The sequence below is a fragment of the Panthera onca genome, assembly GCF_046562875.1.
Source record: "Panthera onca isolate mPanOnc1 chromosome E1 unlocalized genomic scaffold, mPanOnc1 haplotype 2 h2.Chr16_ul_12, whole genome shotgun sequence".
Classification (NCBI taxonomy): domain Eukaryota; kingdom Metazoa; phylum Chordata; class Mammalia; order Carnivora; family Felidae; genus Panthera; species Panthera onca.
This window is the reverse complement of record NW_027675811.1, coordinates 74,883-90,001: the sequence shown is the minus strand read 5'-3', so window position 1 is coordinate 90,001 and position 15,119 is coordinate 74,883. Positions and strand designations below refer to the sequence as shown.

Genomic DNA, 15,119 nt, shown 5'->3' with positions numbered 1-15,119 from the left:
CCAGGTTTTTTCTTCTGAATGTCACTGTCCAGGTTTCCTAACACCATTTGCTAAAAACATTGTCTTTATCCCATTGGATATTCTTTCCTGCCTTGTCAAAGATTAGTTGGCCGTACGTTTGTGGGTCCATTTCTGGGTTCTCTATTCTGTTCCATTGATCTATGTGTCTGTTTTTGCGCCAATACCATACTGTCTTGATGATTACATGTTTGTAATACAGCTTGAAGTCTGGGATTGTGATGCCTCCAGCTTTGGTTTTCTTTTTCAGGATTGCTTTGGCTATTTGGGGTCTTATCTGGTTCCATACAAATTTTAGGATTGTTTGTTCTAGCTCTGCGAAGCATGCTGGTGTTATTTTGATAGGGATTGCACTGAATATGTACATTGCTTTGGGTAGTATCAACATTTTAACAATATTTTTTCTCCCAATCCAGGAGCATGGATATTTTTCCTTTTGTGTGTGTGTTCTCTTCAATTTCTTTCATAAGCTTTCTATAGTTTTCAGTGTATAGATTTTTCACATCCTTGGTTAGGTTTATTCTTCAGTATTTTATGGTTTTTGGTGCAACTGTAAGTGGGATTGATTTCTTGATTTCTCTTTCTGCTGCTTCATTATTGTGTAGTGAAATGCAAGTGATTTCTGTGCATTGATGTTATATCCTGCGACTTTGCTGAATTCATGGGTCAGTTCTAGCAGTTTTTTGGGGGAAATCTTTTGGGTTTCCACATAAGAGTATCATGTCATCTTTGAAGAGTGAAAGTTTTACTTCCTCCTTGCTGATTTGGATGCTTTTATTTCCTCATGTTTTCTGATTGCTGAGGCTATGACTTCCAATACTATGTTGAATAACAGTGGTGAGAGTGGACACCCCTGTCGTGTTGCTGACCTTAGGGGGAAAGTTCTCAGTTTTTCTCCATTGAGGATGATATCGGCAGTGGATCTCTCATATATGGCTTTTATGATCTTGAGGTATGATCCTTCTATCCCTACTTTCTTTAGGGTTTTTTACCAAGAAAGGATGCTGTATTTTGTCAAATGCTTTCTTTGCATCTATTGAGAGGATCATGTGGTTCTTATCCTTTCATTTATTAATGTGATGTATCACATTGATTTGTGGATATTGAACCAGTCCTGTATCCCAGGTATAAATCCCACTTGATTGTGAATGAATAACTCTTTTAATGTATTGTTGGATCTGGTTGGCTAGTATCTTGTTGAGAATTTTTGCATCCATGTTCATCAGGGAAATTGGTCTGTAGTTCTTTTTTTAGCGGGGGCTTTGCCTGGTTTTGGAATCAAGGTAATGCCGGCCTCGTAGAATGAGTTTGGAAGTTTCCCTTCCATTCTTTTTTTTTTGGAACAGCTTCAAAGGAATAGGTGTTAACTCTTCTTTAAATGTTTGGTAGAATTCCCCTGGAAAGCCATCCAGCCCTGGACTCCTGTTTTTTGGGAGATTTTTGATTGCTGATTCAATTTCTTTACCAGTTATGGGTCTGTTCAAATTTCCTTTTCTTCCTGATTCAGTTTTGGTAGTTTATTTGTTTCTAGGAATTTGTCCATTTCTTCCAGATTGCCCAAGTTGTTGGCATGTAATTGCTCATGATATTCTTATTATTGCTTGTATTTCTGCAGTGTTGGTTGTGGTCTCTCCTCTTTCATTCATGATTTAATTTATTTGGGTCCTTTCCTTTTTCTTTTTGATCAGTCTGGCTACAGTTTTATCCATTTTGTTAATTCTTTTAAAGAACCACCTCCTGGTTTCATTGATCTGTTTTACTGTTTTTTTTCTATTTCAATATCATTGATTTCTGCTCTAATCTTTATTATCTCCCTTTTTCTGCTGGTTTAGGGTTTGTTTTTTTTTTTTTCATTTTTTTGTTTTTGTTTTTGTTTGTTTGTTTTTGCTGTTCTTTTCCCAGCTCTTTTAGGTGTAACGTTAGGTTGTGCATTTGAGACCTTCCTTCCTTCTTTAGGAAGGCCTGGATTGCCATATATTTCCCTCGAGTGACTGCCTTTGCTCCATCCCAGAGGTTTTAGACTGTCGTGTTTTCATTTTCATCGGCTTCCATGTACTTTTTAATTTCCTCTTTAAATTCCTGGTTAACCCATTCATTCTTTAGTAGGATGTTCTTTAATCTCCAAATATTCATGGTCTTTCCAAATTTTTTCTTTTAGTTGACTCTGAGTTTCATAGCATTGTGGTGTAAAATCATGCAAGGTATGATTTTGATCTTTCTGTACTCATTGAGGGCTGATTTGTGTCCCAGCATGTGATCTACTCTGGAGAATGATCCTTGTGCACTCGAGAAGAATGTGTGTTCTGCTGCTTTAGGATGAAAAGTTCTGAATATATCTGTTAAGTCCATTCAGTCCAGTGTGTCATTCAAAGCCATTGTTTCCTTGTTGATTTTCTGCTGACGTGGTATGTCCATTGTTGTGAGTGGGGTGTTGAAGTCTCTTACTATTACGGTATTATTATCAATGAATTTATGTTTGTGATTGATTTACATATTTGGGTGGAAACGTTGGTGACACAAATATTTACAACTGTTAGATCTTCTTGGTGGACAGACTCCTTAATTACGATATAATGACTTTCTTCATCTCTTGTTATGGTGTTTATTTTAAAATCTAGTTTGTCTGATATAAGTATGTCTACTCCAACTTTCTTTTGATGACCATTAGCATGATAGATGGTTCTCCATTCCCTTACTTTCAATCTGTCAGTGTGTTTAGGTCTAAAATGAGTCTCTTATAAACAGCATATAGATGGATCTTTTTTCTTATCCATTCTGATACCCTATGTCTTTTGATTGGATATTTAGATATCCAATTCAGATATCCAATGTAGATATCCAATCTAAATTGATATTTAGAGTGAGTACTGAAAGATATGAATTTAGAGCCATCGTGTTGCCTGTAGAGTTGGTGTTTCTGGTGATAATCTCTGGTCCTTTCCATTCTTTGTTGCTTTTGGTCTTTTTTTGTTTTATCTTTTCTCCAAAGAGCCCCCTTAAAATTTCTTGCAGGGCTGGTTTAGTGGTCACAAACTCCTTTAGTTATGTTTGTCTGGGAAACCCTTTCTCTCTCCTTCTATTTTGAATGACAGCCTTGCTGGATAAATAATTCTTTGCTGCGTATTTTTCCTATTCAGCATGTTGAATATATCCTGCCACTCCTTTCTTGCCTGCCAATTTTCTGTGGATAGGTCTGCTGTGAATCTGATCTGTCTTCCCTTATAGATCTACGACTTTTTTCCCCCTTGCTGCTTTCACAATTCTTTCCTTGTCTGTGTATTTTGTGAATTTTACTATGACATGCCTTGTTGATGGTCCGTTTTTGTTGAGTCTAATGGGAGTTTTCTGTGCTTCTTGGATCTTGATGTCTGTGTCCTTCCCCAGATTAGGAAAGTTTTCTGCTATAATTTGCTCACATAAACCTTCTGCCCCTTTCCCCTCTTTTCATCTTCTGGGACTCCTATGATTCAGATGTTATTCCTTTTTAATAAGTCACTGAGTTCTCTAAGTCTTGTATCATGCTCTTTTGCCTATATCTCTCTCTTTTTTTTCTGCTTCATTATTCTCCATAATGTTGTCTTCTATATCGCTCTTTGCTTCTCCGCTTCATCCATTTTTGCCGCTGTGGCATCCATTTGAGATTGCATCTCAGTTATAGCATTTTTAATTATGTCCTGACTAGATTTTACTTCTTTTATCTCTGCAGAAAGGGATTCTCTACTTTTTCAACACCAGCTAGTGTTTTTATTATCATGGTTCTAAATTCTACATCAGACATCTTGCTTATATCTGTGTTGATTAAGCCCTTGGCTGTCATTTCTTCTTGTTCTTTCTTTTGGGGTGAATTCCTTCGCTTTGTCATTTTAGAGGAAGAAAAATTAATTAAATAAAAAATAAAAATTAAAAAATTGAAGACAAAATATCAAATGAAGGAAGATAGATCCTATATGTGTTTTGGTCTGCTTCTTAAAAGAAGCTTGATAGAATAGAAGCAAGAAGGGGGAAGAAAAGGGGGAAAAAAGGTAAGAAAATTTATATAATAAAATTAAAGAAAATGAAATGGAAGAAAGTATTTTTAAAAATAAAGAATAAGGTATAAAAAATAAAAATAAAATTTTCTCTTTCTGTATCCAAGAAAGAGGAAAAACAGAAAACAATTTAAGCAAAAACAGAAGGAAAGAAAATGAAGAAATAAATGAACCATCAAGTGGAATGAAACCTGAATGAAGTTATATCCAGTTTCCCCTAGAACTGGAACTACGAAGTCTTCTTTAGACCGTACACTAAACAGGTGGAGTGACTTGTGCTGGTCTTCTAGGAGATGTGCCTGGAAGCGCAGTTGGGTGGGGCTTGGTGTAACGGTCTGTTCTCCACTAGGTGGCGCTGCTTAGCTTGCTGGGGTGGATCAGTGTGGTGAGCATGTGCGTGCAAGGGAGAGGTGGCTTCGCCCAGCTCCCTAGTCTCTGGCATAGGAACTTTGTGCTTTCGCTGACACAATCAAGCACCCCTCCTTTGTCTCAGGCCTTCCTCGACTCCCTGTCCCTACCCGGTCTGTGTCCAAGCTGTCCACCTGCCAGGTGGCACCTCCCTCTAGAGTTTATCTCAGATGGAGCTGTGTTTCAAAACCCCAGACACTTGAGAGACCCCTGAGGCTGGGACCCGTGCCAACTCTGGGGAGAGTCTTGCTGAGCAATGGCCAGGTGCTGACTTGCCCCAGAAGACATTTGTGCGATCGTGCAGTGGCAGAGGGTCAGGGATTACGGCAAACCACAACACACAGCCGGTTCCAGGTTTCATCGTACTCTGACGTCCAATACCAGCAAACGTGGCTGCTCTCTGGGGTCTGACGGGACTTTTGCCCATGGGGAGGCCATATGGCCTCTACCAAATGCACCCCAAGTAGGAGAACTGCTTCTCCTTATTGGCACAAGGACCCGTCAAACCCCACTACCTGCCCCTGGGGATTTGCCCTACTTCCTCACCAGAGCACCACCAGGCACTGACCTCCAGAACTTCAGGCTCTGTGCTCCACTGTTTATAGAATCCTGGTGGTACTGACACCCTCTCCTTTCTTCCCATCAATAGATTTGGGGGGGGCAGATTTCTTGTTCAGTCCCCTGAGAGTGTTTTCACTCTTTCTCTTTCTCTCCAGCTACTTTCAGGGAAGTGTTGTTCTTCCATGATCGTGATGGACCGCGCTCTCTTCCTCTCTTTTCTCTGTCCTCTCTCAGCAAAAACAGCTCCCTACCCTCCGTGGCTTTTCTCTCCCCCAGTCCACCTCTCCACACTGTGTACCTGCTGAGTTCTGTGGCTCAAGTTATGCAGATTGTTGTGTTGATCCTCAGCTCAGTTTCCTAGGTGCTTGACGTGGTTTGCTGCTGATCTAGCTGCGCTTCAGGGATGAGGCAAGCTCAGGGTCCCCATGCTGCTCCACTGTCTTAACTCCCACCAAAACAAATCACTGACACAGACAATACCAGAGATGAATCTAAAACACATATGCTGAGTAAAAGGAGCTGTGGCAGAACATATGTTTCAAGGATGGCTGAGACATAGATTTCCCGCCCCACACGATCTTATTACAGTGTGACTGATACATCTCCCACCAAAAGCTTAGACTGAATCTGGGCAGGGTCTTGTGATTGCTTCAGTAACAGCATTTGGTGGAAGGGAGGCTCTGTGACTTCTGTGACTTCACTGGGCTACAGATTTAGAGGAGAACTGTTTTAAGTTGCTTGCAATAGACTTTTCCCCATAGGACCCATGTGAAGGTGAGACACAGACAAACACTGAGATGGCGGCCATGTAGTGCAGGGATACTCTGGCCATATTAACAAAGAAAAGTAACAACAACATTACAGATAGCCACAGCTATACTAAGTACCCTTTTTATAAATACTGATGTCACGCATTAGCAAATGTGGCCAAAGAGCTCAATTGTAATTTGAGCAATACCTATCAATTCTCCCTTACTCTGTAGGGAAAAAAAGGTAAGGTTGAGTGAAAAAGTCAAGTTATCTTGAAATCTTTCTCTAGTGTGCGTGTGAAACCAGCGACAGACAGGATGCGTTCTTTCTTTGGACCTGAGTTTTTTTCCCCAAGCTTTTCAGAATGCCTTCTTGATGTCAAACAAGCATTTTGAATGATTGTTATAAATAGGCTTACAAAAGTAGTTTTTCTGGAGTGTTCAGTGGCATCCAAAATGCTCACCATTAACTGGCAGATTTTGCATTATGTCTTTAAGCTCCTTTTCAGTGAGGTCCATGCCCATAGCTCCCAAAACTTCATCCACTTTACTGGAATCAATCTTCCCTCCTTATGGAAAAAGAAGTATACAGGTAACAGTTAATGTCCCTAAAATGTGGGATAAACCCTCACCTCCAGAGGATTATGGTTATCATGTTCCTCCAAAAAACCAAAGCCTGATGAGATCTTTACAGGAGGACAGAGTCAATAATAAGAGTTCGAGTTTGAGTTTATTGTTTTAATTTTAATCTTAATATAAGCACGCCCAGTATAAAAACTGAAAGGTGACAGAATGACTTCTCAGAGAATTCTAGTAGGGTGATAACAATTCCAGCTTTTCTAACCACTATTGTCTCATTTTGATTGTGTTCGTTTTTACAATTAATGTCTAGTTATGTTAAGGCATGCTGTTTTTCCATTACCATTTAAAATTTTTTAAAATTTAAGTAAAAAGTAAATCAGTATCAGTGAAAATATTAATAGTAGTACAAATAGTGTGTGGATTTGGTAGAAATCATGAAGGTGGTATTCGGAACCTTGCTTAGACATGACCTTTTTCCTGGCCTGCTCCCTGTCTATCTATTCAGTCCCATGTTCTTTCAGTTTCTTGGAGACTTTCTAGCACTCTCTTGCTCTCTTGGTCTAAATGTCAGATTAGTAGTCTTTTGTTGCTGAATAAACTAACTGAAGAGGTGCTAATTTTCCCTTTACTTTTGCTATGTTTCCTGGGCTCTGATAATTTCTACTTCTGTCAAAGTTTGAAAAATCCCGAGAAAGCATAGGAATTCTTTCCAAGTTACAACATAAAAGATGATCTCCTAAAGAACACGATCATCCACAAAAGAAACAAAAGTATATAATAATGTGTTAAGTGGCAGAGTTGACAATTTAATCACAAGGAATTAGTCTAAATGCCAAACGTGATGATCTCAGACTCATTTGTGTTTTGTTAAGTTTCTCCCTTACCTTTAAGAAACTTTATACCATCCAGCAACCTTCTTCGATAGACCTTTCCATCTGTAAGGAAAAGGACTATTCAGATCACAGAAGAGCAATGTGGAATTTCATTACTGTCTAGTAAGAAATCAGCAATTTCAGTAAGACATCTTTTGTGAACTGCCTTAGAAATTTTCTGATTTAGTGGCAAATAATGAAATTGTAAGGGATGGGGATACTGACATTCTGCCATCCTGAAAAATATCTTTTACTTTTCTTTTGTGATATTTTCATTTTCCCCTATTAGATCACTCCTTTCTCTTTTTCTCATTTATTCTGGATTAAATTTTACATCTCTTGATAGACTCAAAAGTTATAAGTAATATAACTGAATCCTGATGATAGGAGCCACGATGATACAACGGTTACTTCTCAAACTAAAGATAAATTTGGCACAGAGAAAATTTTAACATATAATAGTCATTTAAAATTATGTAACATGAATCATGAAATTATTTCTGACAAGCAATAAGATAGAGACAATTTTACAAGTTTTCACAAGTTAACAATACACTTCCCTGTATGACTACATTTTTTTTTAAATACTCACTATCAACTGGCAGATTTTTCACCAGTTGTGAGAGTTCTTTATCTGTGAGTTCTATTCCCATGTTTCCTAGAACTGTTTCCATGTCATTGACATCAATTTCCTCTCCTTTAAAAGGACAGAAATGGTAACATGTGAGATTTTAAAGAACCATCTAATTATTCTAAATAATAATGAAATCTCTTATTACTGTTTAATTATTAGCACCAACTACTCAATACATAATAAAGTCAAATGAGTCCTGTTTGACTGTAGTTATGGTAAAATATTAAAGTGTTTATTTCCATAACTTTAGTAATAATAGAGACAAAATAACAGAGTGCATAGTAATGCATTTCATAATATTCTGTTGTGGGAGATTACTAGTAGGTAATAAAACTTTAGTCTCTTTTTATTGCACTAATGTTTTTAGTAAAAATCTGGAAAAAATGAGATTATAGGGCCTAACAAAATATGGCACTATGTTTTGTTGTTAAAGCATCGACAAACCGGAGAAAGACAAATACTTTCTGATTTCAGTCTATGTGGAATTTAAGAAACAAAACAGATGAACACAGGGGAAGGAGAAAAAAAAGGGAGAGGGAGGCAAACTCTTAACTATAGAGAACAAACTGAGGGTTGATGGAGAACGAACTGAGGTGGGCAAGGGATGGGCTAAATGGGTGATGGGTATTAAGGGGGGCACTTGTTATAATGAGCACTGGGTGTTACATAAGTGATGAATCACTAAATTCTACTCCTGAAACCAATATTACACTATATGATAACTAACTAGAATTTAAAGAAAAACTTAAAAAAAAAAAAGAAAACCCTGAAAAACCAAAGTCCAGGAAATCAGTTTATTAAAAATTATGCCTAATTTATTTACTATTATTTTTAATGCTTATTTATTTTGAGAGAGAGTAAGCAGGGGAGGGGCAGAGAGAAAGGGACAGAGAGAATCCCAAGCAGGCTCCGTGCAGAGCCAGATGCGGGGCTTGATCTCACGAACCGTGAGATCATGACCTGAACCAAAATCAAGAGTCAGACACTTAACTGACCGAGCTACCCAGGTGCCCCAAAATATCATAATTTAAAAGGAATATAAAGTAACAGGGAAGAATATGTGTAAAGAATCAGAATCATATGTATTTGGTAACTTTTTCCTCACCTGTAACATCCTCTACTTTTTCCATAAGTTTTTGCAGATCAACTTTCTTAGAGCCTGTAAGACAAAGTTTAATCAGAGAAGAATAATAACATGGACTCAGAAAAAAGATACATAGGACAGGAGGTTTTTTTTTTTTAATCTAAGATTTTTTTTTTTAAATCTAAGATTTAACCAATCTAAGATTGGTTCCAGAAGATGACCAAGGAAAATAATTCATTAGCAATGAGGACCAAGATTTAATAATAAATAATGAAAAAAAAAAAAAGATCTTAAATGGTTTCATTAAATAATAAAGATGAAAACTGTCAAAGTTTATTTCACCTAATATTTAAGAAAATTCACATTATAACTATTCCATGATTCTTAGAAGAAACAATGAATTCAATGCCGACTGTTTCAAGTGTGTTGGGATGTGATTTTTTTCTGAGCAAATTAGGTTATTGTACTCCACAGCTTTTGAACTTTGAAATGAGACGTATAAAAATAACCTTTACCAAAAGATTGATTTTGTTCCAAGAGGTCCTTTAAAATCTTTTGAGATTGAAAACACTGTATGTTGAATGTCCTATCATATTATTCATGTACATATTATTCATGTACAATTTTTCTTCTTCAATTATTAAATGTTCTAACTCTGCCAGGCCCACATTCGTTAGTGGCTTTGTGTGATTTGAGTAATCCTTCAATCTTACTTTCCTCACTTTTTAAAATTATGTATCTCTCAGTATTCGTTAGGATTGTTATCTTGTGTTACCACATGTTGATGCAATGGGCAGGTAGAGACCAATGTTAAGCAGTGAGGGATATTTGATAGGAACTAGTTACTTAAGTGGTCAATTTAGTGATCCGCTGAACCTAATTGGTAGATAAAAAAACAGCCAAAATCCTGTCATTTTACCACACCATTTGTATACATCTTTTTAAAAAAATTTTTAGTGTTTATTTATTTTTGAGAGAGAGAGACACACACACACACACAGAATGTGAGCAGGGGAGGGGCAGAAAGAGAGACAGACACAGCATCCGAAGCCGGCTCCAGGCTCTGAGCTGTCAGCACAGAGCCTGATGCAGGGCTCAAACTCACAAACCGTGAGATCATGACCTGAGCCGAAGTTGGACGCTTAACCAACTGAGCCACCCAGGCACCCCATGTATTCATCTTAAATTAAAAACAAAATAAATTAAGCTTAAAAAAGTAGAATTTAAAACATACTTTGTGTAACAGGCTAAAAAAAAAAGAGCGTTTAAGAAAAGGTAAATGTCCCTTCTTTTACCTCTCCTCAGCTTCAGTACCTCTCCTCACTATTACTAACAGTTTTGTGTATAGCCTTCCAGAACTTTCTTATGTTTATAAAGTGTATTACATATATTTTTTAAAAATTGTAATACTACACATATTTTTCTGTTAACTTTCTTTGTTATAGTGACCAGAAAAGAAAGCATCTCAATATCTATGAATAGAGAAATGAGGAATGGCTGAATAATTACATTTCATTTACATTTGTAAATAAAAAAGGCAGATGTTACCACTTTACACTGACAGATTCCTCAGAATGTGCCAATCTACACAGGCTCCTCTTTACACAGGACATACTGCATTATTAAGATTTGACACACGGAGCTTTCTCCTGAAGGCACAGATAGGTGTGTGGCATTTCTAGGTTTTAGTTTTGAGAACCCTGTGTCAATGACAGGTGCACTTAGTGGCTGTCAAATCTTCATATTCTTTTATAAGCGAATAAGCCATCCGGCTCAATGGTCAGAACACAGAGAGGACTGTATTTGGCAGGTACACACAACGGCCTTGGCACTGAGGAGTGGAGCCTCTCATGGATGATGTTCTGCACCACGGTGTGAATGGCAGTGATATACGGATCAGCAAAAACAAACAAATAAACAAACAAAAACCACATTGCAGATCCTATTTTTGTAAAACCAGACAACAAAAATCCCTCCCCTTCTCACTAGCATCCACCCCTAGTCCAAGATGTATAAAGAAATAGATGAGAGGTTTTAAAGCAACAAAAATGAACAGCCTTTGGGGCACCTGGGTGGCTCAGTCGGTTAAGCATCACCTTCAGCTCAGGTCATGATCTCACGGTTCCTGGGCATTGGGCTCTGTGCTGACAGCTTGGAGCCTGGAACCTGCTTCGAGTTGTGTGTCTCCCTCTCTGCCCCTCCCCTACTCACATTCTGTCTGGCTCTCTCTCAAAAATAAATAAACATTAACAAAAAAAACACTAAAAAAAAAGAACAGCCTTTTTACCCCCTGAGTTCTTCTGCAAGCTATTCGAATGTCTTCAGGCAACAAATAATTTAAACTTTTGAAACAGTCAAAATTAATCCTGCAAGCACATCTGTTTAAAATCACAGTGTTTTCTATAATGCTCACCACGCAGAAGATCCTTTAACAGATTCAGTTCCTTTTCTGTCAGCTTGACCTCCATAGCTTCTAAAACAGGGTCCAGGTTATTTACATCAATCTTCCCTCCTTGAAAACATGAAAAGGAAAGAAAAAATGGAATGAATACAAAATATTTAGAAAAATTCATGAACGTATATTATTATCTTCAACTAACAGACATTAATGTTTTCCCCCTTTCCCCCAGTTTTATCTTATTTAAAAATTTTTTTTAATGTTTATTCATTTTTGAGAGGCAGAGAGAGACAGAGCATGGGCAGGGAAGGGGCAGAGAGAGGGAGACACAGAATCTGAAGTAGGCTCCTGGCTGTGAGCTGTCAGCACAGAGCCCGACGCGGGGCTCAAACTCACGAACTGCGAGATCATGACCTGAGCCGAAGTCCATCGCTCAACCCCTGAGCCACCCAGGCGCCCCTCCCCCAGTTTTATTGAATAATTGACATATGACAGTGTATAAGTTTAAGGTGTACAATATATGTATATATATACACTGCAAAATGATTACCACAATAAGTTTAGTTAACACATCTGTCATCTCACATAGTTACATTTTTGGTTGTGTGTATGGTGAGAACTTTTAAATTTACTCTTTTAGCAATTTCCAAAAATATGATAGTGTTGTTAATTATAGTCAACGTGCCTTACATTATATCTCCAGAACTTACCCCTCTTATAGCTGGAAGTTTGCATCCTTTTGACTACCTTCACCTATTCCTCTCCCCAACCCCCTGCCTCTGGCAGCTACCGATCAGGTCTCTGTTTCTATGAGTTTGGTTTCTTAGATTCCACCCATAGGAGGTATCATATAGTATTTGTTTTCTTCTGTCTGACTTATTTCACTTAGCATAATGCCCTCAAGTTTCATCCTTGTTGAAAATGGCAGGCTTTCCTTGTTTTCTGCGGTCAAATAATATTCTATTATGTATTATGTATGTACATATTTATATATATTTATTCTATTTTCTTCATTCATCTGTCAAGAGACATGTTGTGTCTTTGTCTTGGGTATTGCAGATAATGCTGCAATGAACATGGGGGTGCAAATATCTCTTTAAGATAGTAATAGTTGGTGCTGTTACATGAATATACTGCTAAAAGAGAATGACTTCACAATCTAGCATAACTGCTAAAATTTTCAAGCAAAGAACAAAACTACAATATATATGTACAACTCTTTACAAGCTGAGTTACAATTTAAAGAGTTAAAAGCAGGGGCACCTGGGCGGCTCGTTGGTTGAGCGTCCAACTTCAGCTCAGGTCATGATCTCATGGTTTGTGAGTTCGAGCCCCACGTTGGGCTCTGTGCTGACAGCTCAGAGCCTGGAGCCTGCTTTTGGGTTCTGTGTCTCCCTCTCTCTCTGCTCCCTCCCGCCCCCACTCGCACTCTGTCTCTCTCGGTCTCTCTCTTAAAAATAAAAAAGCATTAAAAAATTAAAAAAAAATAAAGAGTTAAAAGCAGAGTTAGAATTAGAATTTGTTTCCTCAAACGTTAAACATACAGGCCCAGGAAAAAGTTAGGTGGGGCAGGGCTGAGCAAGTGTAACTAAAGAGCAATAACCAGTAATCTCCACCAAGAAGGAGAGATTATAGTCCTTTCCTAAACTCTTACTCTGAGATTGTTTTGTCTGCTTCTGCTCACATTTTGGAGTAAGTCCCAAACCTTCTTCCTTTCTCCTTCCCACCTTCCTCCCTTGCACACGCTTGCCTGCCGTCCTTCCTTCCTTCCTTCCTTCCTTCCTTCCTTCCTTCCTTTCCTTCCATCTTTATTTCTGTTCATATAATTGTTTCTTCAGAGAAAGCTTCAAAAACACAATGCGGGGGCGCCTGGGTGGCACAGTCGGTTAAGCCTCCGACTTCAGCCAGGTCACGATCTCGCGGTCTGTGAGTTCGAGCCCCGCGTCAGGCTCTGGGCCGATGGCTCGGAGCCTGGAGCCTGTTTCCGATTCTGTGTCTCCCTCTCTCTCTGCCCCTCCCCCATTCATGCTCTGTCTCTCTCTGTCCCAAAAATAAATTAAAAAAAACGTTGAAAAAAAAAAAAACACAATGCAGTAGAGAACTTTTCATCTAAGATAAAGTAAGGATTACTACCAGCAAAAACATAGATGTGGTACAAGAAGCAAAATAAGGTGTTATATTCTAGTGATATAAATTTAATGCTTAAGGATATTTCATATGCCTCATCTTTGTGCTTCTTACTCACTTTTATTATACTTCACATCCTTCAGCAACCTGCTTTGAAACACCTTTCCGTGGGCTGTAAGAAAAAGTACAATTCAGATCTCCAGAAAACCAAAACATTACAAATTATATGATTGTAGAAAGATACATTTCAATGATTTGCTTTAAAAATGCATCTATTTTATAGTTATACGATATGGACATTTAAAAATATAAATGTTTGTGGTGCCTGAGTGGCTCAGTCGGTTAAGGATCTGACTCTTGATTTGGGCTCAGGTCATGATCTCAGTCATCAGACTGAACCCCATGTCAGGCTCTGTGCTGACTGTGGAGCCTGCTTGAGATTCTCTCTCTCTCTCTCTCTCTCTCTCTCTCTCTCTCTCTCTCTCTCTCTCTCCCTCTACCCCTGCCCTGCTCGTGTGCTCTAGATAGATAGATAGATAGATAGATAGATAGATAGATGTTTTCCACAGTGACAAACTTACCCATTCTTTGGAATTAGAGACATTTATTAAACTCTCCCATGGTGCAATTCTAAAAAATACATTAAAATATTTCTTCCTTTTTATTCTACTGATGTCCTCTTTCTCCTTCATTATGTTTCCTTGCTCTTATTGCAAAACTGATACCAATCTGAGAGGATAGTATTAATCACTCAGATTACTATATGGCAATGTAGCGATGAATCTCAGATTGTGTTCCAAGAGGTACTGAAAGAATTTCTTTTCAAGTCAGAAGTGCCTTTATCTATTAATTTATGGCATTTTAAGACAAAACTGTACTACTCAAAGATTGAGAATGGCTCGCACTGACCCATAAAGTCAGGTTTCCTGGAAGGCATGGTGGCATTTATGTGGCATTTATTTACCATCAAGGGGCAGTGTTTTCCTCAGTTGCTTGGCCTCCTCGTCTGTAAGCTCAATCCCCATGTCTTTTAGAGTATTTTGTAGGTCCCTGGAATCAACCTTTTCTCCTTTGAAAAGACAGAATAGTTACAGGTTAAACTATTAACGGACAATCTTATTATTTAACATGGTCTAAACATTTACTTTTGCTGCTCTAGTCCTTTCTCTGATACCAGAATGAAAAGGAAAGATGGAGTGAAAGATTTGCTACTAAAAAGAGTCAAATGCTAAATAAAAAAATAGAATTTGTCCCTCAGTATTAGCAAATGGGATGTATCCCTAACACTGGGAATGATATCACATAGTACAGAAGCAAATCTGGTCATATAATTATCCAGAAATAAGGTCAAGAGACGGTTAGTATGATACAAGACACAATTAACAAAGTATGACATATTTTACTTTACTTTGTTAAAACTATGTAATTAGCTGTTGGTAATGGACTTTTATTTCTAAAGCTCCACCCTGCTTTTGCTGTGATCATCTAGGTTTGGGTCTATAAATAAGAGCCAGGCACTTTTACTGAAAAAAAAGCATCAAAGAATATATGACTTACAATGAAGAAATAGTCCTTTTGTTTTACTTATAAACCCAGATAATGTTAGATTAAGATGTTGATCAGTAGATGCACATATTTATCAAAATGAATACTGAAAG

The 15,119-nt window shown here is 37.9% G+C and overlaps 1 protein-coding gene across 1 annotated transcript in view; it reads right to left on the bottom strand.

Annotated features, from left to right (window-relative positions):
* The window catches only part of LOC145715124 (uncharacterized), a 37,326-nt gene extending 22,794 nt beyond the window's left edge, over window positions 1–14,532 (bottom strand). The window contains exons 1-7 of the mRNA XM_081794742.1: window positions 14,426–14,532; window positions 13,580–13,633; window positions 11,350–11,448; window positions 8,958–9,011; window positions 7,811–7,915; window positions 7,231–7,281; window positions 6,229–6,333 (exon numbers count right to left, since the gene is read on the bottom strand). Of these exons, the coding sequence (XP_081650868.1) occupies window positions 6,229–6,333; window positions 7,231–7,281; window positions 7,811–7,915; window positions 8,958–9,011; window positions 11,350–11,448; window positions 13,580–13,633; window positions 14,426–14,486 (529 nt within the window). The 5' untranslated portion in view covers window positions 14,487–14,532. The remainder of the gene's footprint in view (window positions 1–6,228; window positions 6,334–7,230; window positions 7,282–7,810; window positions 7,916–8,957; window positions 9,012–11,349; window positions 11,449–13,579; window positions 13,634–14,425) is intronic.
* Between the last annotated feature and the right edge of the window lie 587 nt (window positions 14,533–15,119).